The sequence below is a fragment of the Micropterus salmoides genome, unplaced genomic scaffold (genome assembly GCF_014851395.1).
Source record: "Micropterus salmoides isolate LMB-PRFRI ecotype aquatic unplaced genomic scaffold, ASM1485139v1 Ms_hic_scaffold_17, whole genome shotgun sequence".
Taxonomy (NCBI): domain Eukaryota; kingdom Metazoa; phylum Chordata; class Actinopteri; order Centrarchiformes; family Centrarchidae; genus Micropterus; species Micropterus salmoides.
In genome coordinates, this window is record NW_024040817.1 from 3142127 (window position 1) to 3166651 (window position 24525).

At 38.9% G+C, this 24525-nt stretch overlaps 1 protein-coding gene across 1 annotated transcript; it reads left to right on the top strand.

Annotated features, from left to right (window-relative positions):
- Positions 1–4735: 4735 nt before the first annotated feature.
- LOC119907671 (proline-rich receptor-like protein kinase PERK1) lies at positions 4736–12956 on the top strand. Its single transcript, XM_038725388.1, has 7 exons — positions 4736–4790; positions 7006–7299; positions 7457–7513; positions 9433–9531; positions 12105–12176; positions 12274–12340; positions 12648–12956. Exons 1-6 carry the CDS (start codon positions 4736–4738, stop codon positions 12318–12320), a joined length of 624 nt encoding a protein of 207 aa, XP_038581316.1. The 3' UTR covers positions 12321–12340; positions 12648–12956.
- Positions 12957–24525: the final 11569 nt, after the last annotated feature.

The following is a 24525-nucleotide window of genomic DNA, read 5'->3' on the forward strand; positions in this document are numbered from 1 at the left end:
TCATTTGGCAGACGCTTTTATCCAAAGCGACTCACATTTGAGGAACAACATATAAGCATCAACAGAACATCAACTACAGATCTACAACTGACAATACATACTAGTAAGAGCAGCAATAAATACTAGAAAGAGCTCACAGCACATATCACCTCAATGGGGTAGAAATAACTATACAGCGTTGGAAGCTGCTGCCTTCCAGTCAGAGACACAGCTTTCCAACTTTAGACCTCCAAGCGTTCCAGGTGCACCCAAAACGTAAACAAAAAACATGACTGACTGTTACAAACTGTTTCTTTGTCAAGTGTACACACACCTGAACTGTCAGCAGTGCCCTTGGTGTTAAGGATTTTAATCACAACGAGTTACATATATGTATATGTTACTTATTAACTGTGCTACATAAGGAATGAATGAAATGCTGAATGAGAGGTTTCATTAAGTTACAGAAGCTATGACAGGAATTGATGTCATGATGCCAGCTCTCTGTTGTTTTCTCCTTCCTTCACTAAAGATCTTAAGACAACAATACTTTCTACTGCAACTTCAACTGCACCATCCACACCAATAGTAAACACAGGTATGACAACATTACTTTTGAGACTAGTTACACTTCAGATCTTTTATCTTCTTGCTACAAAGTACTATAATAGGACCAGTGTTAGAAAAATAATTATCTGAGTGTAGCAGGTCTAAAGCTATGTATGATTTTTAATAAATTTATTAGAATTAATACGCAATTATGAATTTTAATGTTCAGAAAATATTAATCCATAAGTCTCTCATAAATCAGTCAGTCAGTCTCATATCTAAAGGGTCAATTCTCTTGGCAGGGACTTTTATTTTTCCAAACAGTGGCCAGAATACTCTATAGGCCATCTTTAAATTGTAATAAAAGAAACAATATCAGCCTTCAACAAGTCAAATAATGCTTTTGGTAGTCTTTGATAGTCATGCAACCACCATCATACTTGTCAGGACAAAAGATAAACCAATGCTAAGTGATCTGTATTCTGTTTTCAAATAATTTACTTGTTTCACAAGTTAAAGTATTGCACTAATAACAATCATTATCTGAAAATGAACCAAATGTCCTCAACAGTCCTCAATCTGCAAAATGGCAATAATAATATTACTTAACAACATTTTGCAACTTTTTGATGTTGTGGGTTGAGGTGCAGTTTATTTTAACTACTTTACGTATATTAATGAGATAAATCTTATTATATATATATAATTTGAAAAGTACGTTGTAACTACAACTGCCAAACAAGTATAAAACAGCATAAAACAGAAATACCCAAGTGATTATGAATTGTACTTAAGTACAGTATTGATGTAAATTGTTTTCTACAGAGGTTCCTACCCTGGACTGCTGTATACCTGACATGCATTATGTCTGTTTGTACTGTTTCATTTTGTAAGTAGTTATGAATTTTTACTTTGGCTTCCATCTACCCTTGAAGATCGGCAACTACTTTATGGTGTGGTGTTTGGAATCGGTGCCATCCTCCTCATCTTCCTCGTCCTCCTTGTCATCATCGTCTTGTTCACTAGGAGATACAGGTCCAACAGACGAGGTAAATAAAACCAGTCTTAGACTTTTATATTGAAATGCAGCATGTGTGGGATATAAACAACCATAAAAGTCCAACAATAAGGTGGTGGCAGAGTGGTCAGATGGATAGTAAGCTGGTCCCTGACCCAAGACGCCGAGGAAAGATTAAATAAAAAGACAAGTTTTTTTTTTTTTTTTATTGAAGTTACGTAGGTTGCGTAACTTATGTGAGTTACGTGACGTTGTTAACGTTAGGTACATTGCTTTAGCAAGGCTACTAGTGTTAGCCATGTTAAAGTGTAAGTAACAATGTTAGTGTTGAAGGCACTGAAAGCGTAAAGTCTTTATTTAGAGATAAAGAAGAAATAAATGTGTCATCATGGCTCTGTCCTCTTACTATGTTTATGTAATTTATATTCTATCGATTCATCATTAGAATTAAAAAACCACCTCATAATTAGATTCAAATATTTCGTACACCTGTGTCGCACCAGTGTCATTTATTGTTTTTCTCTGCAGCCAACAGCACAATCTCCCACTATTTGTTCTGGTTAATAAATAAGTATTTGCAATTTTGTAATATTTAGATGGCTTGAGTCCAAGTAACCCCCTTTATGCCCTCATAATCCATAATCCTCCACAGTAGGGAATAATAAAGGTAAAGCCTGACCGCTCATCAACACACATTTCAACCAAATATTCTAGATGCTTGTTGCTGTTTAATTATATATTGTTTCTTCTGACAGAGACACCTCTAACTGATGAGTAGCCATATTCTTTGCTTTGGGAAACCAAAGCCTGATGGAAATAATAAAGGTGACTTTAATCATTATATATCTTTAATGATTGGTGGGGGGCTTTTAATGTGTTACCATAAAATAAAGTACGGTTTCCTAATTGAGCTTAAAAAGGAGAGCAACATCAACAAAAACTCATTTTACCTGTTTTCTCATAAACAGGTACATCACAGCTGATGACTCCACATGTGTTTAATCGGGGAAACGCAAACCACCTGGAAACAACAATGAATAATTTTTTACATAGTTTCACCTGAATATTTTGTTTCTGTCAGGTAAAAACAGACTTCTAGGTCATTTATTGGCTTATTTCTCTGTGTTAGAAGCATTGACAGATTAATAGACAATGGGCCTTGTGTTGAACTGTTTTTCTTGTAAATGTATTTACCATGGTTTCTTTCATTAAAAAAAACATATATACACTAAGATATGATGGTTCTACTCTTCACATGTACATAAGTTTTAGGTTTTCGGCAGCCACTACCAAAATGCCACAAGACATGATTTCCCAACACATTCTCTCTCCCAACTTGACACACACGGACAGTTAGTCAAGACCTCTCCAGCGTCACTTTTTAACGCACTGGCTAAGTCTTGAGCGTTGTTTTAGCATTGGTTTAGGCAGGGGCGAAGCACAAAATTTCTGGACCCTGTACATAGGCCTTCTTTATTGGCCCCTCCCCACATTCATAGCTATTCACTCTCAGCAGTTGATCCTGTGCTTTAACAGCCTAGTGTGTCCCTGGATCCACTGGCTCTCCTGCCTGACTCCTAGTCCCTGTTGCCAGTCTTCACTCCAGCTGCTCTGATGCTGGTCTTGGGTCCCGCACTCCAACAGTCATACTCAGGTCTTGGTCTTCTATCATGGTGAATTAGCTCCGATAGGCCTAACAAGTTAAAAGACAATGGCGTTACCGTTCCCCTGATCAACCTCCAGAGGGGTACCGTCTTCCCCTGCTGCTGGCCTCAAGTCCATCTGCCCCGTTGCCAGTCTTGGGTCCCACACTCCAGCCATCAGACCACAGTCTGACAAACAAAATATGTTACTGACATTTGTCATTTCAGCCCACAAAATCATTGCCACCTAAATTACTAAGAATATTATTTGTTTCTGTATAATTTTTAACTGTTCTGAAACAGAGACGGAAACCGCGACACACCTGCTCCGGGACTGTTCTGCAACTGTGGTGGCGGCAGCGGCGACAGCTGGTAGCAGTGTATTTCGTATTTGCATTGACAGTTTACTTGACATTTACTACTTGAATCTGCTCCTCTTCTCCCCACACTCACACATGCACACACACCTAGTCTCAGGCCTGCCCACGGAAATGACCCTGAAAAGGCACATACATGGCCTGCCAACTTTGGATGTTTTGACGTTGCGTACAACAAACATTACTCATACCATTTTCAGGAGAGGGGGGTTTCATTATGAAACTGGTTATGTTTCACTACAGAAACATTAAATAAATTGTATTTTTTTTTTTTTTGTTGTTTTAATAACTAATGGTGAGTAATTTGATTCAAAATAAAAGGTGGTTATCTTCGCTTATATTTAGGATGATTAGTGCTGGACTGGATAGGCCCCCCTAGCAGCTGGGCCCCAGAAAGCTTTCCCCTTTTTCCACCGTTATGTGCGGCCCTGCCTAGCCTGCACCTCTGGCCTCTCATGGCAAACACTTGCTCGGCCTCTTTCTGTCTCTCTCTCTCTGTATCAGCTGACTGAAAGTCATGTGACTATTTTGCCTACATTTTATTCATTTAATTTTCAATGATAATTTTACCACCATTATTGAAGTTACACGATACAGACATAAACAGATGAGAACTGAAGGCTTGACAGATACAGATTCTTACGCAGTATTCATGTGGACTTAAAAGGAGACTGTGACATGTAGTGATCTTTCTGTGGTCACATTTTGCAGCCAGTCTAAAAAAAACTGTTGTCAGCTAACAACAAGTTGCATGTTTTCCCGCAGATTGCCAGTATTAGAGTGTGACGTTATTATCTGTGTGTTAGCTGAAAACTTGTTTCTTCCTGTTTAGCACGTCTGCTCTCCGCGTTTAGTTTAGTTTTCTGCTTTGACGGACACAAACACCTCTGCAGGGGCTCACAGAGCCTACACCCACCTGGAGAAGCCACACAGCACTGTGAAGATCATGTTCTTTGACTTCACCAGTAAGCTAAGTCACGACTCTTTCTTGTGCTGGCATAGAATTAGTTTGGAGGTAAATGTGATCATGCTCTATATTTAAATACGAAGAACCACCAGTGTTCATTAACCACAACAAGACCAAATAAATATGACAATGTCCGGTTTACACATCCTCAGCTCAGAATAAAACAGAGTTTGTTGGTTCAGTCACTTCAGTCTGTGTGAGGATGAAGATCTACAGCTGCCTGTTAGCCTTTGTTCTGTGCTGCAATGTCAGCGCAGGTAAGAACTTCTAAATTATCTTTTATTCAACATGTATTAAATAGTTATTTTACAGCCCATAAACACTACCTGTTTACCATCAGTCATGCTCAAGCTGCTGCACTGCAATTACTTCCAATACTACTACATTTTTGGAAAACCTTTGTTTTGTGGTGATAAAAATGTTATTTTAGTTTGAATTCAGGGCTGAAAAGTAGAGAAAAATATGCTTTTAAAAGTTAAACCGGCTCTAAATAGATTTAATTACAGTTATAGTAGCAGCTTCATAAATAAACTAAACAGCCAGGGCCGTGACCCGGGTTTAGAAATTAGTGAGGCCCAGGTTTCTTTTTGTAATAAAGCTTATTTACAGTAATTCATACCACAACACAAACATAACCACAGTTATTCAATACAACACAAAGTAATAATCTAATCCTGCAAAAAATACTTTTATTGAAGATGAATTTTGCTCTCTTCTTCTGTGTGCGTGTGCATGTGCAGTGAAGGCTTAAACCGTGCAGTGGACACACAAACTATGGACTGTTCATCATGGTCTTCCTCCCAATGCTTACTGATAAATGCATACTAATCTTCACAACATGCATTAGGCTCAATTGTAAAACTCTCATCTCAGGACTCCTGCTACTGTTGGAACTTCATGTGCAGAATACATAATGGGCACAATTGTTACTATATAGCAACATATAATACAGCAGTTTAGTGCTGAATATTCTGGTTGAAATTACATCTTAATAATTTGACATCAGCAGCTGTTTACACTGTTTTGTCACGATTATAGCAGCTGAATTGGTGTGATGCACGGATCTGACATGATCTGAATAATCATATACGTATAAATCCTCCACCCGCACCCCAACCAGCTAATTAGAGAGGTTCATGTCACGTGAAACGGTGACGTTTAACAGCCCTTTCGAAAGTCCCAACAGAATTTTTAACCAGCATGCTTATGCTTAAATCCAGCACGTCACGTAGCTACTGCACAACGTCAACACACCTAAAGTCAATTGGCTATATCTGAGTGCTTTGCCAGCGCTTTGCCAAGACTACATGTGTTGTTCATCATCTGCTGAACGATACTGTCGGCCCAAGCCATCAAGCCATCCTTAATATTCAGGGCCACGAGTGCCCGTATCTGTTAGCTCATTTATTTATGTTATATAACTGCTGGAGTTTTTTAATACTTATATATGGCAACTCAAGCTAGCAATATGCATAATTCTATGGCCTTACTTATGTAATTTAGAGTAACTTGCTTTAATAGGTGTTCAGTTGGGTCCTCCTGCAGGCACTTCCACGTAAGCACATGGAAGACCAGGTTGGTTGTTGTGGGCGTCAGGAGGGTCCTTTCTGCTGCTCTCTGCCTTGGGCCTTCCATGTATGTACATGGATGGGTGGGGAGGAGCTCTCCCTGCCTTATGACTTTCCACATAGGCATGTGGAGTGGTGGTAGGTCGTTTTGGGGGTTTTATATTACCGCTCTATGCCTCAGGCTTTTTCACGTAGGCACGTGGAAGGGCAGAGAGGTGTGCTCTCAGAACAGAGCCATGCCGCAATATCAGTCTTTGATGAAAGTTGTCCTGACTGAACTGAATTTGAGATAAGTACATTTTTTCACCAAGAAGACATTTTATCTATACTATTTCAGATACTATGACTTATATTCGATTAAATTGTATTTTCCCCTGCTAATTTCAACCACTATGCTAATACTGCTAGCTGAACAATAGCTGACTGGGGTGGGGTTATTTAAAAAGTGTTACCATACCCTATAAGGACTTACTTACTGTACTTTGAACTTGAATATTTTTATTTCAGTTAAATTGCCTAAATTAAGGAAGTGACATAAGGTAACTTACTTGTTAAACCATGATCTTTTTCTAACCATAACCAAGTAGTTTCGTTGCCTAAACATAACCAAATTGCAAGGTTTCATGACTTTAATAACGTGCCGTTTCAAAATGGCGTTTTATTTTGAAAGCCTCACCAGATGTTGCATATTTATTGTTGCTAACTTTACCGGACATTGCATATTTGCTGTTGCTAAGCATTGCTAACTTTACCGCGGAGCCTTAAACATCAAAAAACTACGCAAAAGGGCCTTGACCAAGCGTCAATATGTGACAAGTCGGGAGTAAAAATGTGTTGTCAACAGCAACTTCAACACCACCTTCACCTCCAGAAATAACTTCAACACCACCTTTATCTCCAACAGAGACTTCAACACCACCTCCACCAACGAACTTGACAACACCTTCACCTCCAACAGAGACTTCAACACCACCTCCACCAACGAAATTAACAACACCTTCACCTCCAACAGAGACTTCAACACCTCCTCCACCTCCACCAACAAACTTAACACCTTCACCTCCAACAGAGACTTCAACACCGCCTTCACATCCACCAACAAACTTAACAACACCTTCACCTCCAACAGCAAGACGATCCACACCTGAATTTCTTTCAGCAGCAACAACTGCACCATCCACACTGCTCGTAAACACAGGTATAACAGCATTAAAGAAGCAAAGTTTTTCCAAACAACCCAAAAGCATGAAAAGAAAATGACGTAACTCTACAATATTTAATGCTCTATATACAGTATGTGCGTGATGCTTAATTCAACTAATAACGTGTTTCCTGTTCATGTCTGATCATTACAGAAACATCTACAGTTTCAACCACTCAGCCAACAATGAGTGATCCACTTGTGACCAAATGTGAGTGAGAGCATATTCAGTGAATTTAATCTCTGAATATAACTTACTGTAGCTTCAAAGGCACTTAATGAGCAAAGAGTCTCTTGGTTTGGAGACTGTATTAAACATTTTAATTCTCTGACTGTAGTGTCCTGACATCCGAAAACAATCAGTCACTGTATTGGGGCCGAGCTTCCCAGTCTTCAGAGGAAGCTGTGACAATGTCTAACAGCTGGATGAGCGGCTATTACCCCACTGTCACCCCTAAGAAGTTATTTCCCCACTGTCATCATGCCTCTTTGCCATGGCATCAAACCCTAAGCCTGGAGCTGCTTGTGGAGCCAAGACATGTTCACACAGTGCTTTGTATTTTACGATGTTGTTGGCAAAGTAGGGATTGGCAGTTGTATTTGCAAAAGTTATTAAGCCGTGCTGAAGATATTGTCAGTCAGCAGTGACTGACACTGTGTTAGAGATTCCTCCTGGCTCTGATTGGTTGTGTGATACCATTTAATTCCTATCTGATCCAATACCCAGGCTGGTATTGCCGATACTGATACCAATACTTTTTACATATTTTATTTCTAGTTTAATGTGACCTCCCTCTCCCGTTTCTGTATTTATGAGAGAAATAAGGATTAGGATGTGGCCTTACCAATTCAAAATAATAGCTGCATAACGACAAGACATCAAACTACTGTCATATTCTTTAATTATAATCAAAATCTCCTGCGCAGAACTGCCGCTTCATAACATCATCATATTATTTTGACTTAATCTCAGATATTTAGCGAAGTTTGCAGTGTTTCCAAAGTATATCACTATCTTTGCACACACATCACACAGAGCATAATTATTACCTTCACAGCTAAAACACAGCCAGACGTGACTGTTTTACAGTCAGCCAGAGTCAGGATTCAATCACGGGAAATGTAAAGGGCTGCAGCGGCACTTCAAAGAAGCTCCGTCACAGAGCCGTAGCGCAAGCATGACTTTGACAGGCGGAAGGAAAAGTAGTTCCTATCAACCCAGTAGTTAGACCATCCTGGTAACAGTAAGACACACACTCACTCCAAATTTGACATAACGTGCAAATAAACATCACTTTATGTCCGTGGTAACAGCAAGGGTATGTTTTTGTGATACTTTAACGTTACTTTTAACAAAATAATCATAATTGTGGCCAAATAAGTATTTGCAGCATAATCGGGCCCAACATTTACATGATTACAGAGAAGCCTGTTGTTGCTGATGGAATATGTGTTTGGTAGGCATAGGATGTCTAATATCCTTGTTTACATTTGATCTCTCATGATCCCTTTTGCATTTATCCTTATGACTACATTATTTAACTTTCTGATTACCAACCAATCCAGTCCTTTTTTACCTGTTGAAATACCTTTAAATGGTCAATACAACCCATAAAATGCAGTATTTCACTTGCCAGGAAGTGACTGCCCTCTCTACTTATTGAGGCTGAAAGGTAATGTAGTTTCTGCCTCAAAATGACTTGATTTCATTCACAAGAGTTGTATTTGACAGATTATAAAACCAAAATTGTCCCACTTTTTTATTTCACATATAATACCATTATATTTTTTAATGGCAGACTGACCACCAAACCAAAAAATCTCAGAAATCTGGTCACCTTAATACACGCAAAATCGCCGTTTTGCATACAATAGACACGGCTTTTCCAAAGCGTGTATATATGACGCCTGAGATGAGATCAGGTTGGCAATTAAAATAAATAAATAAATAGCAGCATAAAATAGAAAGAACCAATCATGAAATGTACTTATATAAAGTACTGAAGTAAATGTTTTGTCCGGAGGTTGATACCACCCTGTACTGCTGTATATCTGACAAGCATTATGTCTGTATATTTCATTTTGTAAGTAGTTATGACTTTTGACTTTGTCTTCTATCTGCTCCTGAAGACCGACTTCTACTTTATGGCTTGGTGTCTGGGATAGGTACCGTCCTCCTCATCATCATCATCGTCTTGTCCTCTAGGAGATGCAGGTCCAACCGACAAGGTAAATAAAACCAGACCTGGACTTTTATCTGAAAAATGCTTCCAGTGAAAAACGAATGGCCGAATAAAGTAGTATTAGTAGTATAAGAGAACAAGTGATGTTATTAGTTGGAAAATATTGATCATATCATATCATATCAACTATCACTATAACATAAGGAAAATCAGGCCCTACCTTGCTCACTACACCACCCAGCTTCTGGTACAGGCCATGGTTATCTCTCCTCGACTATTGCCTCCTAGCAGGTCTTCCAGCTTGTGCGGTGAAACCCTCACAAATGGTTCAGAACGCAGCAGCGCGTCTGGTTTTTGATTAGCCCAAAAAGACTCATGTCACTCCATTACTCAAGACCTCCACTGGTAATTACCCCATTAATGGGGATTAATGGAACAATTGAAAGTCAGTGCTCGACTTCAGTCTGTAATGTTAAGAACCACAAATCAAACCAGAAATCTTGGTCATGGACTCAGACCTGAATTTGAGGAGCCATATTAAGACAATTACAAAATCAGCCTACTATCACCTGAAGAATATATCAAGGATTAAAGGACTTATGTCTCAGCAGGACCTGGAAAAGCTTGTCCATGCATTTATCTTCAGTCGACTCGACTACTGTAACAGCGTCCTTACAGGCTCCCTAAGAAATCCATCAGACAGCTGCAGCTGATTCAGAACGCTGCTGCTCGAGTCCTCACTAAGACATAAAAGGTGGATCACATCACTCCAGTTCTGAGGTCTTTACATTGGCTTCTTGTCTGTCAAAGATTTGATTCCAAAATCCTGCTGTTAGATTATAAAGCACTAAATGGTTTAGGGCCAAAATACATTTACGATCTTCTGCTTCGTTACGAACCATCCAGACCTCTCAGGTCGTCTGGGATCAGGTCTGCTTTCTGTCCCCAGAGTCAAATCCAAACAAGGAGAAGCAGCGTTCAGTTATTATGCTCCGTATATCTGGAACAAACTCCCAGATAACTGCAGGTCTGCTGAAACTCTCAGTTCTTTTAAATTAAGACTGAAGACTTTTCTTTTAACCATTGCTTTTAATTAAATATTTAAGATTTTTCTTTTTACTGATAACTTACACTGCACTGTAACTTTTACTGTTCTGTTTTCTATTTCTTTGTTTTTAGCTTTTTATTATTTTCCATTTAACTCTTTTAACCCTGATTGTAACACTGTAACTTTTATTATTTTATGTTGCTTTTAAACTTTTACATATTTCCCTGTTGCTTTTATGTTTTATGTAAAGCACTTTGAATTACCTTGTTGTTAAATTGTGCTATACAATTAAACTTGCCTTGCCTAATGCCATACGTGCTATTAGCTCTTACTAGTATTTATTGCTGCTCTTACAAGTATCTATTGTCTCTTGCTGAATTGATGCTTTGTTGAAGATGGGGTGGTGATGGGACAGTGGATAAGATCCATGCCTTCAGTGTGACAGACCCGTGTTCAACTCGCGTGCGACCTCTGACATGAATAGCAATTGTAAGTTGCTTTGGATAAAAGCGACTGTTAAATGAGTAAATGTAATTTTATAATTAATGGTGGGAGGTTTGTGCTGCTCCTTTTGTTTATGTTTAATGTCCGACTGTTAGCTGAGCACCACTGTGTCAGTTTCACAACCTCGTCCCTGTATGCAGTTACTACTGTAGTGTCATCTGCAAATTTTATTTTTATTTGTTGGATGGGCTGCCGTGCAGTCATCATTGTGTACAGTGAGAACAGTGTTGGGCTCGATGCAGAGTGCGATGGTGGAGGAGAGATGGGGTCCAAGCTTGACAGTCTGTGGGTGGTTTGTTAGAAAGTTTGAATCCAGGTGCAGGTGTGAGTGGAGAGGCCAACGTCAGACAGCTTGCTGATCAGTACATTCGGGATGATGATGAGCATTCTCACAAAGTTCCCACTGATTTCCAAGTGATTGAGTGCTGAGTGGAGATCTGCCGCAGTAGCATCCTCTGTTGATCTGCCATGTCTGTAGGCAAACTGGTCCTAGTCGTAGGCTGAGCGGAGGTGGGTTTGGAGGTGTTTTAGCACCAGTCTCCCAAAGCACTTCATAATAATAGGTGTGAGTGTCAGAGGCTTGTGAAAGGCTGGTTAGTAATGTCACAACACTAGCACATACTTATGATTACTTTTCCAGGGGTACTCCATTAGGGCCAGTAGCCTTCCTCTGGTTCACCAATCCAAGTACGCGTCTCACTTCATATTCCTCTACAGTGAGTACACAGGAGCCATTGGTCAGTGGCATCGGTGAGTTCAGGTTAGATGTTTTTGCCTCAAATGGAGCAAAAACGAGCAAGAAAGCATTTCAGCTGTGTGTTGGTGGATGTGGTACTGATGCCCTTATAGTTAGTAATGTGCTGGATGCCATTCTTCTTGTATCACTGTTTGAGAAACGGCCCTCACTTGTCCTCTTGTAGGCCTTAATGCCTCTCCAGGTCAGCCCTGGCAGCGCTTTACAGTGACACTGCCTACTGTCTCACAGGCACTGAGGATTATCTGCACTTCCTCTCCCACAGTTTGGTTCGGGTTAATAAATACATTTTGTTAAATGTTTCAATATTTAGATGGATCGAGCCAAAATAGTCCCTTTTATGCCAACCTAATCCATAACCCTCCAGAAACGGGAAACAATGCAGGTAAAGCCTGACCACTCATCAACACAACAGTTTAACAAACATTCTAGATGCTTGTTGCTTACTGTATATATTAATTATATATTAATTCTTCTGACAGAGACACCTCCTGATGAGTCACTATATTCTTCGATTTGGAAACTCTAAGCCTGAAATAAATAAATAAGGTGATTTTAATCATTAGCTCTCTTTAACGTTGGGTAGGAGGCATTAAATGTGTTACCGTAAAAGAAAGTACAATGGGAACGGTGCTTTTAACATGAAATATGTCAGGAGACAGGTAGTATTAGCATTTCCTCATACAGCAAAAGAAAGCAGAGCAAAAAGCACATCTACAAAAACTCTACAATCACCAGAACACATTGTTGTTTATACATCTCCCTTTCTTTTAGCAACTCTCATTATAAAACTGCAGATAACGGGAACAAAAGTTAATTCTAAATTCTGTTGACAGTAATGTTTTCTCATCAACAGGTACCTTGCAAGTGACGACCATATATGCTCAACCGGGAAAATGACAACCATCTGGAAACCACAGTTAAAAAAATATTCACCTAAATATTTTGATTCTGTCAGGTAAAAAACACACTTCTGAGTCATTTGGAGGAAAATGTAGGTTTAAAATGCTTATTTCTCTGCGTTAGAAGCACAGGACGGATTATGATTATAAAGCTGTTGTTTTGCATCCCTTTAAAGTTGAGTCTTTCTGTAGCTGTTTTGCATCTGTTGTAGTCGTTTGATCCACTTTCCCCCCTAAATGTGTAAATGTATTTGCCATGGTTTCTTTCATTAAAAAACATATATACAGTACATCTGAGTTTTATTTGTACGTATAAGATATGATACTTCTACTCTCCACATGTTATTTAGTCCTATAAGTGTTGAGTTTTTTGGCAGCCACAAAGACACGATTTCCCAACACATTCTCACTTCCAGCTCGTCACACATGGACGCCTGATCTAAACCCCTCAAACAGTGCTGTTTTATCATAAGGTGACCCTTTGGCGTTGATTCTGCACATGTAGGGCTCCGTGGTCACATTAGCGATAATAAATATGCCACGTCCAGTTTAAAAATAAAACCAGTGGTTAATGTAGTGAAACATGGACCAAGCGTCCATATGTGGCAACTTCTGTGTGAGAACAGGTTGGATTTCCATGGCATCCACTACGCTGTGCAATTCTTGAAAACTTCTCTGTGAGTGTTTCTGAGGAAGATTATTAGTCACGGTTTGGATGATGTTAGTAATTGGTGAGGAAATCTGGGTTTAATACAGCGAAGTCAGCTAAACTTAGTTTCATTCATATCTATAAAAGTATTTTCCCCAACTTTCTAGTTCTAATCTCTGCTGTTTAAAAACCTCTAAAGCATCTTCTCTGTGTCCGGCTGCTATTTCAGACTTGATGTTTAAGTCTAGGGCTCTTTGGAAAAGGTGTTATATAAAGGAAACTAATTAACATATTGTAAAAAATGTATTCGATCATTTCTCAGAGCTGTCTAATCATAACATGAAGCGAGCCACACAACATACTGTTGAGAAAGGTTGTCATCAGTTTGCAGATACATTATCTGTCTGATATGTTTAAGAAACACCAAATCCATTCAGCATTAATTGTGCCAACGTAAAAAACACTCCCTCATACCTTAACAACAAAAACACGTTGACTAACAATGACCAAGATGACAAATATGACTGTTGGAAAGTACCAGTCACGTGACAGGCCTTAGTAATTTACAATTTGTTACTGATGGCCTTATTTGGGAAAACACCAAGTGTCAGTGACGTATGTTCACGTATTCAAATAAAAGGCAAAATTATTTTGAGATCGAGGCTTGTGTGAGGAGCGCATGAATAAAACACAGCTTCCTGTTTGGCGCTTAGACAGAAGCTGTTGAATGATTAGTGATTAACATCAGTCTGCAACAGGAGGAGGATGAATATCTACTGCTGCCTGTTAGCCTTAGTTCTGGGCTGTAACGCCAGTGCGGGTAAGGAGTTTTCATTCTTTTAATTTTGAAATTTGTGGGCAGTACTATTTAATTTTTCATATGTTTGATTGTACATCGTTCAATTGTTGTTCAACAGGGATTCCTGTGATCTTTATATGAAGCTTTGTCAGCTAACGGGTTTTTGATCTGGACGGGTCTAATATAGTCTACATGTGAATAAAACACATATAAGTCACCCTTTATAGTATTTTCACAAATAAAATTTAAAAAAAGCAATTTTAAGAAGTTGTTCTGGAGCTTTTGGTCCACTTGTTGTGAAAGTTTAGATCAAATTTCTCTCCCAACAAGGTCTTATTGATTGTCTGCTCACTGCTCACTGCTCAGGTTTGACAGTTGAACATTATTCTGCTGGTGGTGGTAAATGACCTGGTAGGCAGGACTCTCTCACAACATCACTGATACTTTCTACTGTAAATTAACTGCAAACTGTGTTTCAGGAGCAGGAATAATCCATAAAACAATCAAGGAGAAGGACCCCGTCACTCTGCCATGTCCTCACTCTGTGGAGGGTAAAGTGATGTGGAGCAGAGAGAGAAACGGACGCAGGGTCGGCATACTTCTAATTGACGGTGACCGGGACATAAGACTCCTTCATAAACCGTATAAAGGATACAGCTCGCTGGCAGATAAATCTCTGCACATTGTCAGAGCTGGTGTCTCAGACTCTGGAAGATACTTCTGTAATAATGAAGCGGCTGCAGAGCTGACGGTGATCCCATAATTTTTCTGCTTTGAGTACTTTAAGAATATTTGATTATACTCAATGCAGAACTTTCACTTGTATTGAGTATTTTCCAGTGTACTATTAGTACTTTTGCTCAGTTAAGTCAAGGATCTGAATACTTCCTCACTGATCCAAGAAAGGGAGTTTTCTCTGTACCAAGATAACATTTTGATTATGAACTTGTCCTCCAGTTACTCCTCCATCACCTCCTCCACTTACCTGTTTCTTCATCTGCTGATTGCAATGTTGGAACCTGCAGAACAAGTCAACCACGTTTAAAATGACAATGGTTCTGTGTCTGTAAATTCTGTGTATAATGGGAAATACTAAACACAGCATAAACAACATTTTACATTGCTTTTTAAATTTTTTTTTTATTTAAATAAAGGTGTTTTCTTTTTTTTTTATGAAGAACAGCTAAATCCTTTTGGTGATTTGTACATGAATAATTTGTTCAAAATTTCATCATGACCACTGTCAAATAGACAGAAACTAAATAATAGTACATAATAATTGGGTATTACAGGAATTGCTGTATATTGCCATTACATGCATAGCAAAAGGTTAATAAAAATATTTAATATTAAAATTGATGAAAATCAAATGGAAGTTGGGTTGAAAAAGATAGATAGAGAATATATTATATTATTTTTATTGTATCGTTTAAGTTTTGGCAATGTTGTTCTCTTGAGAGAGAGAGAATGAATAAGGAACAACTTACTCTGAGCTTCTTATCTATTTTGGCCACATGGGGGCGGTGGAAACAATCTTCTAATCAATCTAAGCACAAGTGAACATGTTATCACCTTTCAAGTTGCAATGTGGGTGCATTTGATGGCATATAAAGATCAACTTTTTTATCTTTCATTTATTAATGGGTTGGCCTATATCATAATGTATTATCTTGAACATTCTTTATTGTTAAACGTGTGTTGAATGTAAATTCCTCTCAGGGATTTCACAATTCAATGTGAATTTATCTGAGAATATTCTTAAATAAGGAAATCTCTTCAGTGATTGGTCCTTGTCTACATCGTCCTCCAAAATCCTGTTTGCGGCACAGCAAAGTGTAGTAAATCAGCACTAAGACTGACACTGAAGATTTAGTCCTACACTTCACTCAAATTAGGACTATGATGCTTGATAACTAACATTTAAGCACAACTGTGTGCCAAGAATTTTTTTACTTAAGTCAGTTCTTAGCAGTGTTCTTATGAGTAATTCTGAAAAGCTTCAAAAATACCGGCCCTGGTCTGCTTTCCTTTCTTGCTTCTTCTTTTTGGTCTGCTGTTTGCTGCTGAGCAGGTACGTGGGTGATAAAAATATGCTCTCTGGTGAGTCTCTGTTGTTGTCAATGAATGTATTTTAAGATTTGCAAGAGCAGGGTACCAAACATGCAACTTGACTGCAACGCCAAAGAGCCAGGCTCCTTGGTATGGCAGTCACAGTGCACACTCAACCGTAGTGACGGTGGTCTGTCACATGGTCATAATGTAAATATGAATGCTAGTAATAACAATGATAGCAACAATAATGATAATAATAGAACAAATAATAATTGTAGCAGCGTAACTGAGGGATGGTTCAAGACTCAACTGAGCCAGCCCTAACTATAAGCTTTATCAAAGAGGAAAGTGTAACGCCTACTCTTAAATGTGGAGATGGTGTCTGCCTCCAGGAGAGGAGCTTGATAGCTGAAGGCTCTGGCTCCCATTCTACTTTTGGAGACTCTAAAAACCACAAGTAACCCTGCATTCTGGGAACGCAGTCTTCTGGTGGGGTAGTAAGGTACTATCAGGTCTTTAAGATAAGATGGCGCCTGACCATTGAGAAGTTTGTAGGTGAGCAGAAGGATTTTAAATTCTAATTCTGGATTTTATAGGAAGCCAATGCAGAAAAGCTAAAATTTACTAATTTAACTGACGCTTTTATCCAAAACGCCTTATAATTGTTATATGTGCCAGAGGTCACATGCCTCTGGAGCAACTAGAGATTAAGTGTCTTGATCAGGGACACATTGGTGGATGTGTCACAGTGGGAACTGAACACAGGTCTTCCACACCACAGGCATGTGTTTTATCCAATGCGCATCCTGTAGGCGCACTTGAAGTTTAGCTAACTGATTAGTGTTATCTGGCTTATTCGATAGATATAATTGAGTATCATCTGCATAAGAGTGAAAATTTAAGGATAGTTGCCTGTTAAAAGGAATAATATATAAGGTGAACAGGATTGGTCCCAGCACAGGTGAGAGACTAGAACTCAAAGAGGAACACAGAAATATAAGAGGAAGTAAGGCAGAGTGAAGCAACTATTTAAAGTAATCATTAGTAACATTTTGGGAAAAGCACTGTTTTTGCCGAGTTAGATAGAAAAATGGATACCACTTTCATGTCTGTACTGTAAATATTACATAATCGGCCAGCAGCCTGTTAGCCTAGCTTAGCATAAATACCTGTAACATAATTTTAGAGGTGGAACAATTGTATACAACAAAGTCAATAGTAAGGCAAATTAGCGTGGGAATTTGCAAACTGACACACGGTTAGCACATTGGGTGCAGTCACTTACTAGAGGTTTGTTGTTGCCGTGAGGTTGCTAGGCAAATGTAGAAATAGTTCAGCACATAACTTCCTGTGTCACTACAATATGTGATTTCACACATTTTGTACAGCTTATACAGACAAGACCTACAGATTAGTTTGATTTTAACAGATTGCTGCGGTAATGTAGCCAATGGAAAGTGTTTCAGTGCAACTGTTGCCAAACTGCCGCAACATTTTGAGACAGGATGTGCCTGAGTGTGGTGTGGGAGTTAAAGGATATATCTGATCTGACATATCTGCATTAAAAAAACAAAGTTTAAACAAGCCAAAAGCATGACTATAAAATTATATAACTCTCTAGAATATTCAATTGTGTATACATGCATTGATGCATAAGTTCTATTATAGTGCAAGTAATCTGAGAGAATAAAGTCTCATTACAGTGAAACTGCACATTTTCGAGTGGCCTTTTATTATGGCCAGTCTGAGGCACATCTGTGCAATCCCCATGCTTTCTGATCAGCATCTTGGTATGCCACACCTGTGAGGTAGATGGATTATCTCGGCAAAGGAGAAGTGCTCACTAACACAGATTTGTGAATAATATTTGAGAGAAATAGGCCTTTTGTGTACATAGAGAAATTCTAGATATTTGAGTTCAGCTCATGATGAATGGGGGCAAAAACAACAGTGTTGCATTTATAATTTTGTTAAGTGTATTATGCTGATGATAATTTAGTATCATCTGCATAATAATGGAGGTTTATGTAGCGTTTCCTGATAATATTGCCTAAAGGAAGCATGATGAGAATAGGATTGGTCCAAGGACAGATCCATGGAGAACCTTGTGACTAACTTTGGTCATTTATTCATTCATCGTTCATATAACTGAGATCAATCTGATAAAAAGGACTCAAACCAGCTTAGAGCTGCTCCTTTAATGACATTTGTAAATTTCATCAGTGCTGTTTCAGTGCTTTGATTCACTCTAAATCCTGATCTTCATATAAACTATTGTTATGTAGAAATTGCGCTAACAAAGCTCTTAGAGAGAAAGGGAAGGTTAGTTAAAAAGAGGCTTAATAGCCTGTTAATAAATACTGATCATATATAGTGAAGAAGTACTAAGTAAGGGTTAATATTTCCAGTGGCAGCCTAACACAGCTCCCTCTACAATACATATACTTATATTTTTATATTGAACTTTTTCAAATTTTTGTACTATTTTATTTTGTAAATATGACAAACAATACTGACAGCGGACACCCGTGAATAAGATTTACACCAACAATGAACAGGGCAACCACCAAACATCAAAGCATGGGGTCTACTCATGTGAGAAGCTCCCACAGTATCGGGATCGACCTGTTTCATGTCTGAAGTAGATCCCGGTGGAGTTAAGAATAATAAGGGGAGGATGTCGTGCAGGCACGATGGTGAGGAACAAGAAGATGGACAGGCGGTGGAGATGCAAGCCCTGTCTTCCCTTGGTTGTCATAGGAAACATACACTCACTGACAAACAGGATTAGTGAACTCTCTGCCCTGGTCAGTGAACAGCACAAGTATCAGGAGTGCAGCTTGTCATGCCTTACTGACATGAATAGGAAAAAAAGCAGACTGCTCAGTTCAACCAGCCAGCTTCTCGTCCCTGTTTCAGCACCCTCACGGACCTAATGCCTGTGCCTTCAGGAGTGCAGCTTGTCATGCCTGTCGCATTAACGTTGCATGTCAAGAAGACATTTCAGAGACTAGTTCTGCAGCACGTCGGGCCCCAGGTTTGTGACTGCCTTGACTCTCTGCAATTTGCGTACCAGGCTGACACTGGGGTGGATAATGCCTTCATCTACCTGCTTCACAGAGCGTACACCCACCAAGGGAAGGCGCACAGAACTGAAGGTCATGTTCTTTGACTTCTCCAGTGCTTTTGACTTGTGGCCTGGTCACTAACAGGCTGCAGTATGTCAGCCTGGAGTGCTGCATGTCAGACGTGGTGACGAGCAACACTGGCCACTGTCACCTTTTGTTTACCCTCTCTACTTCTGACTTTTGCGTCAACTCGGGAACAGGCCACCTACAGGATTCCTTGGATGACTCCCCCATGTCGGCTCTGTTACAGATTATAGGGAGGACTATAGACCTAATAGAGAACTTCATTGGTTAGTGCAACAACCACCTCCAGCTCAACACAGGAAAATGCTAGGAGGGTTCGGGGGCATGCCCCCCCCCCCGATGTCTTTTTAAAGTAAAGCAATTAAAAGCTCATTTCTAATGACTTTTGAAAACAGAATGTATTTATTAGTGTGGCTGAAAGGGAGTATTTCCAGTGACAGAAGATGGAGAATAGACTACAGAATAGAATAGCTCCCCTTAATAAGACATCAACTCCCCTAAAAGCATGATTTGTGATATTTTGGGATGCTCTAAAATATTGACAGCTTGCATTATTGCCATTAATCTCTATATATCTATATATGCTTTTTGAAAAAAGCCTGGTTATAGTGTTTAAGCAATTGAAAAAAAATGTATTTGTTACCTTACAGTTTTTCTCAGTTGCTTCTCGGATCAGAACTGAAATTCTCATTATCATCTTGTCACTTGTGCACATCAGAAAAGCAATTTCTCATTATTTTGAACAAATTGCAAATGCTTTGACAAATTGATGCAAATAATTATGTACAATTGTCTGCTGTTTCCTACATAATCAATTTGTAATATTGTTGATCACAATGTATTGTACCGGTTCTCTACTGAGTAGTCTTACCCCTGAAAACATCAAGGCATAAGTTCATTGCATAAGTCACTACATGCAAAATGGTTGAACACAATGTCAAAATCAAAGTTACAGAAAATAAAGAAAAACTTCGTTGTCATTCAGCTGATGTTGTTTCGCACAGACCATAAACAAAATAAAAATAGACAATAGCAAAACAGCCTCAGACCATTCACCCAATACGCCCAATACCAGTAAACAGTAACTATACACAGTGAGCAGTAAATAATGAAAATCACCAGCAGATGTATGTGTGTACACACATACACACACACACACACACACACACGTATGTAGATTTTTTTGTAAATGTCTCCTGAATTGATGAAAATATATGAGAACATTACCTGCACCTGTTGCAGAGATGAAAACATTTGTGTCTTTTTCTTTTCTGTATCACAATCTGTCAACAAATTACAGTACAAACAGTAAAAGCGCAATTGTCAATTCTGTCCAATCTCTTGCAATGTATAACTTATGTACTGGTGAAAGTTATATATGCAGTACAGAAAATGTGCGACCATGTGCATTTTCAATCATTGTCATCAAAACCTTAGCCACAGTGTACATCTATCAATATATATGTGATGTATATAGATAGATGTAAACTACATTAGTAGCATACGCGTAGGAGCCATTAAACATTTCAAAATCTATGTTTTGTCCCCCTCACTTTTCGCCGGCGATTTCAGAATAGCCGAGGCGGTTTAGTATGAGCGACTAGTCAATCAGTCACACATGCATCAAACATAGGCTAAATAAACGGTTGAAATGCGGACAAAAAAAAATACAGCCTATAGAAAACATGCCACAGAAGGCAAAGCTGGTGCTGAGCAGTTAAGGGAGAAAAAAAAATAAGAATGTGAAGAATGTGTGGATAAAACAGTCCTGTTAGACTTTAGGCATGACGCACAGCTTCCTCTACTTCCAGTACAATGACGAGCTGCTCCCCTGTTACTGTCACAATAATTATAAACGTTGGAAAGGTTATTTAGATGGTTTAGGAATGATCAGATTGTATGGGCTGTGCTAGTGCAAAGCAAGTGGACAGACAGCAATAGGGCAATAGATGAGGGCAATAGCAAATCAAAGTCAAAGCCCACAGAGTCCAAAGCACCAGTTTATGGTATGACTGAAGATGATATGGCTCATTTATTTATTTATTGTATTCAAGGACTCAGCTGAGTTGATTTCTTAACTTTAGGAGAGTTAAACAGGTGTTTTAGTGTTTTAAAGATTAATTTAGTGATGTACTCTACTTGCATAAAATTCTCAAGAATACAGGAATAAAGGCCTCAAAGACACAGAGGCCCTGACAAATGCTTTGACTGGAGAGTGGACTGAAACAGGGACAAACTCCTGGGCCATTTGTTCGCCCCATTCTTGGCCTTAAAAATCTGTTACGTGTCCATAAACAGTTTAAAAGTAGCCAAAATTGTCACACAGTGATGAGCATCCTACAGTATTTTAAAAGGAAGAGGACAGAGGTCACGGGAGCAGGAGTAGAAATAACTGAGGAGGATGAGCTTGTAAGTTGAATGGATAGCTACTAGACATATTAAATTCTAAAACTCACGTAGTAAAAAGACTTTGTTAGTCCAATGGCCTGCCATCAGAGTGTAAACTTGAAGACAGTTCTGTGTTCACAATCATTTGTTGCAGGGAGAGTCAGGGCCAAGTGAGACACAGGAAATATCACAAGTGTAACATTAGGATAACTAAATACATTTGTACTGTGGCTACATTAACTAGCAGGTTATATGCAATAGCATGATTTTTGTGGTACGTAGTCGGTTTTTTTCTAGTTATTTTATTGACATTTTATCTGACTGTGCATCCGAGTCTTCATAATCTCCCCTCTCCAGTCTAATCTCCATCTTCTGTCTCTGCAAATACCCGAACCCACCAAATGCCTCCGAACCCACCAAGCCCATCAGCGTCCCCCCCAGGTTCAAAGTCGCTAAGTGCTCAAACAGAAACATTCACAAACAAACATTCACAATATTTAAGCACAAGTAGACATGTTATCACCTTTCAAGTTGTTAGAAAACTTTAACATTCAGCAGATAAGATAAACATCATCACACCATCAGAGTTGTGTTTGTGTGCAACATTCACTCTTTTTAAGCTCTGGTTTCGGTCTGCTTCCCTTTCTCTGTGCTGTTTGCTGCTGAGCAGGTGAAGTGGGTGAGAAAAATATACTCTCTGGTCAGTTTCCATTGTCTTAAATGAATGTGTTTTTATTACGGTACTGGTACCATGAACCAGACTCACACATCATAGCAGCATAGTGTCAGCTTGTTAACCACACAGGCCTAGTTATATCCGCGGTGATTAATCTAAAGGAAACCTGCAGACCAGTAAAGCAAACAACTAGAGCAGAAAATTCTGTGTGGCTCTATCACAAAGCGACACACATGTAGTCATTAATTGTTGTTAATATTTTTTAGGGAGCCCTGTAAAGACACCATTACAGTAGTTGAGACGACAGAAGATAAATGCATGGACAAGTTTTTCCAGGTCCTGCTGAGACATATGTCCTTGGATCCTTGATATATAGCAGCTTTAGATATTCTCCAAAGCGCATGGTCACCGTCAGCCAATCAGCATTATTGTGTTTCACTTTCTGCAACACAATGCTTCTCTATTTTCAGTATTTTCTAATATTAAAATAACAAATTCAGAGGGATGTGCAGCCTGACTTTATGCTGGAGACTTCATTGTTATAGTTCCTTTGCACGATGTCACACTTGACACCTACTCTCCACCCCAACCTGCACATCACACCAATAACTTTACTGATGCCCACATCCTTCCCTCTGTCGATTTTGCTGCACCATTTCTGAGTAAAGTCAGGTAGAGTCTGATCTGTGGTCTGAGTGCGGTTATTTCCGTCTGATAATATTCCACTGTGCAACTTTGTTTCCTGCATAAAGTTTATGCTGCTTGCGATGACAGTGAGTGCAAACACCAAAGAAGTGACCTTCAGAGAATTCTGAAATACAAATGTGCTTCAAAGACAGTAGTAATACAACAAAACTATCGAAATGTTCCTGCTTTAAACGATAAAGTAAAACATTCTCAACCTCCAAGTCGTCACATATGGACGCTTGGTGTTTGTTTGACCCATCCAACCATCCAACAACCTCCTTATGCGGACTTTGACTTATTTATACTAGGCCTACTACTAGCGTTGAAAAATGACACTATAAGGAAACTCAGTACGTAAAAAAGTGACACCAAGGGGTTTTGAAGCATTAAAATTTGATGAGTTGGGAGTGAAACTGGGTGGCATAAAACAGTACCACTTTATCAGTGGGTTGATCAAACCCCCTTTAAAGTCTCGTAATTACACAAATGTGCTTTAATGACACAAACTTTTACCTTTGTTCTATTTGGCTTTGTTGCACATTTTTTATGCATACTTACAGTAAAATACCTTCAAAGAAGATTGACAAAGTTTTACTGCTCTGATCTGCAGGTGTAAAAATTTTTTTTCCAGCTAATAACACTTAGTTGCACTTTTCACCAAGAGTCTTCAAGAGTGTGATGTTTGTATGTGTGTGGATAGATTTCTAAACAGTCTCTATAGTAAGCTACACTATCTAAACCGCTGCTGTGCAAGTTGTTATCTCAATATAGTCTGAAACGTTTGTTTACCCAACATAAGGCTGTTCTTTGTTCGTCAGCAGATCTGCTGTGTTTGACGGTTCAGTTTTTACAGTTTAATTTTGGTCCTTGGATTTATTTATCAATATTTAATATCCACTTATTTCACTAAGTCTTAATCACTTCTCTTTCATGGATTTTCTGTTTAGTTTGAGTTTCTTTATCTGCTCGTTAGAGTCCGTCAACATGAGCCTGATATTTTGCTCAAGAATATATGGAGACCAAACCAGTTCAGTAAAGTTTTTATTTCATAATGAAAAGTTTTCTCATTGTACTTTTCATATAGGGCAGGTCTAGACCATACTCTATGACAAGAGAGATAATGATGATAATATGACTAGAATTGGCCTTTCTTTAAGAAAATGCGTGTGAGAGCTGCCAGCTGTTTTTTGAGATTGCTACTGTCGGTGTAATATGCGGCTGGTGCTTTGACAGAATGATTTGATTTTGATTCTGGTTTGCTGTGTTTTGATAGAGTTTGTGTATATAGAGAATGTTATTTTGCATTTTGAAATTGTTGGTGTTTAAAGAACAAAATGTGGTTTTGGGCAGAAAATGTACCTTTTGGCTAATTGTGTGAGGTAGGTGTGTTGCGAGTGTTAAGAGTTTTGACAAAGTATCTTAAGTTTAG

What these genes read in the sequence shown, in the direction of transcription:
- LOC119907671 (XM_038725388.1), top strand. Translation starts at nt 4,736, where the DNA reads ATGAAGATCTACAGCTGCCTGTTAGCCTTTGTTCTGTGCTGCAATGTC. An exon ending in TGATCCACTTGTGACCAAAT is followed by an intron (nt 7,514 to 9,432) that starts GTGAGTGAGAGC and finishes CTGCTCCTGAAG; the next exon opens with ACCGACTTCTACTTTATGGC. An exon ending in AGAAACGGGAAACAATGCAG is followed by an intron (nt 12,177 to 12,273) that starts GTAAAGCCTGAC and finishes TTCTTCTGACAG; the next exon opens with AGACACCTCCTGATGAGTCA.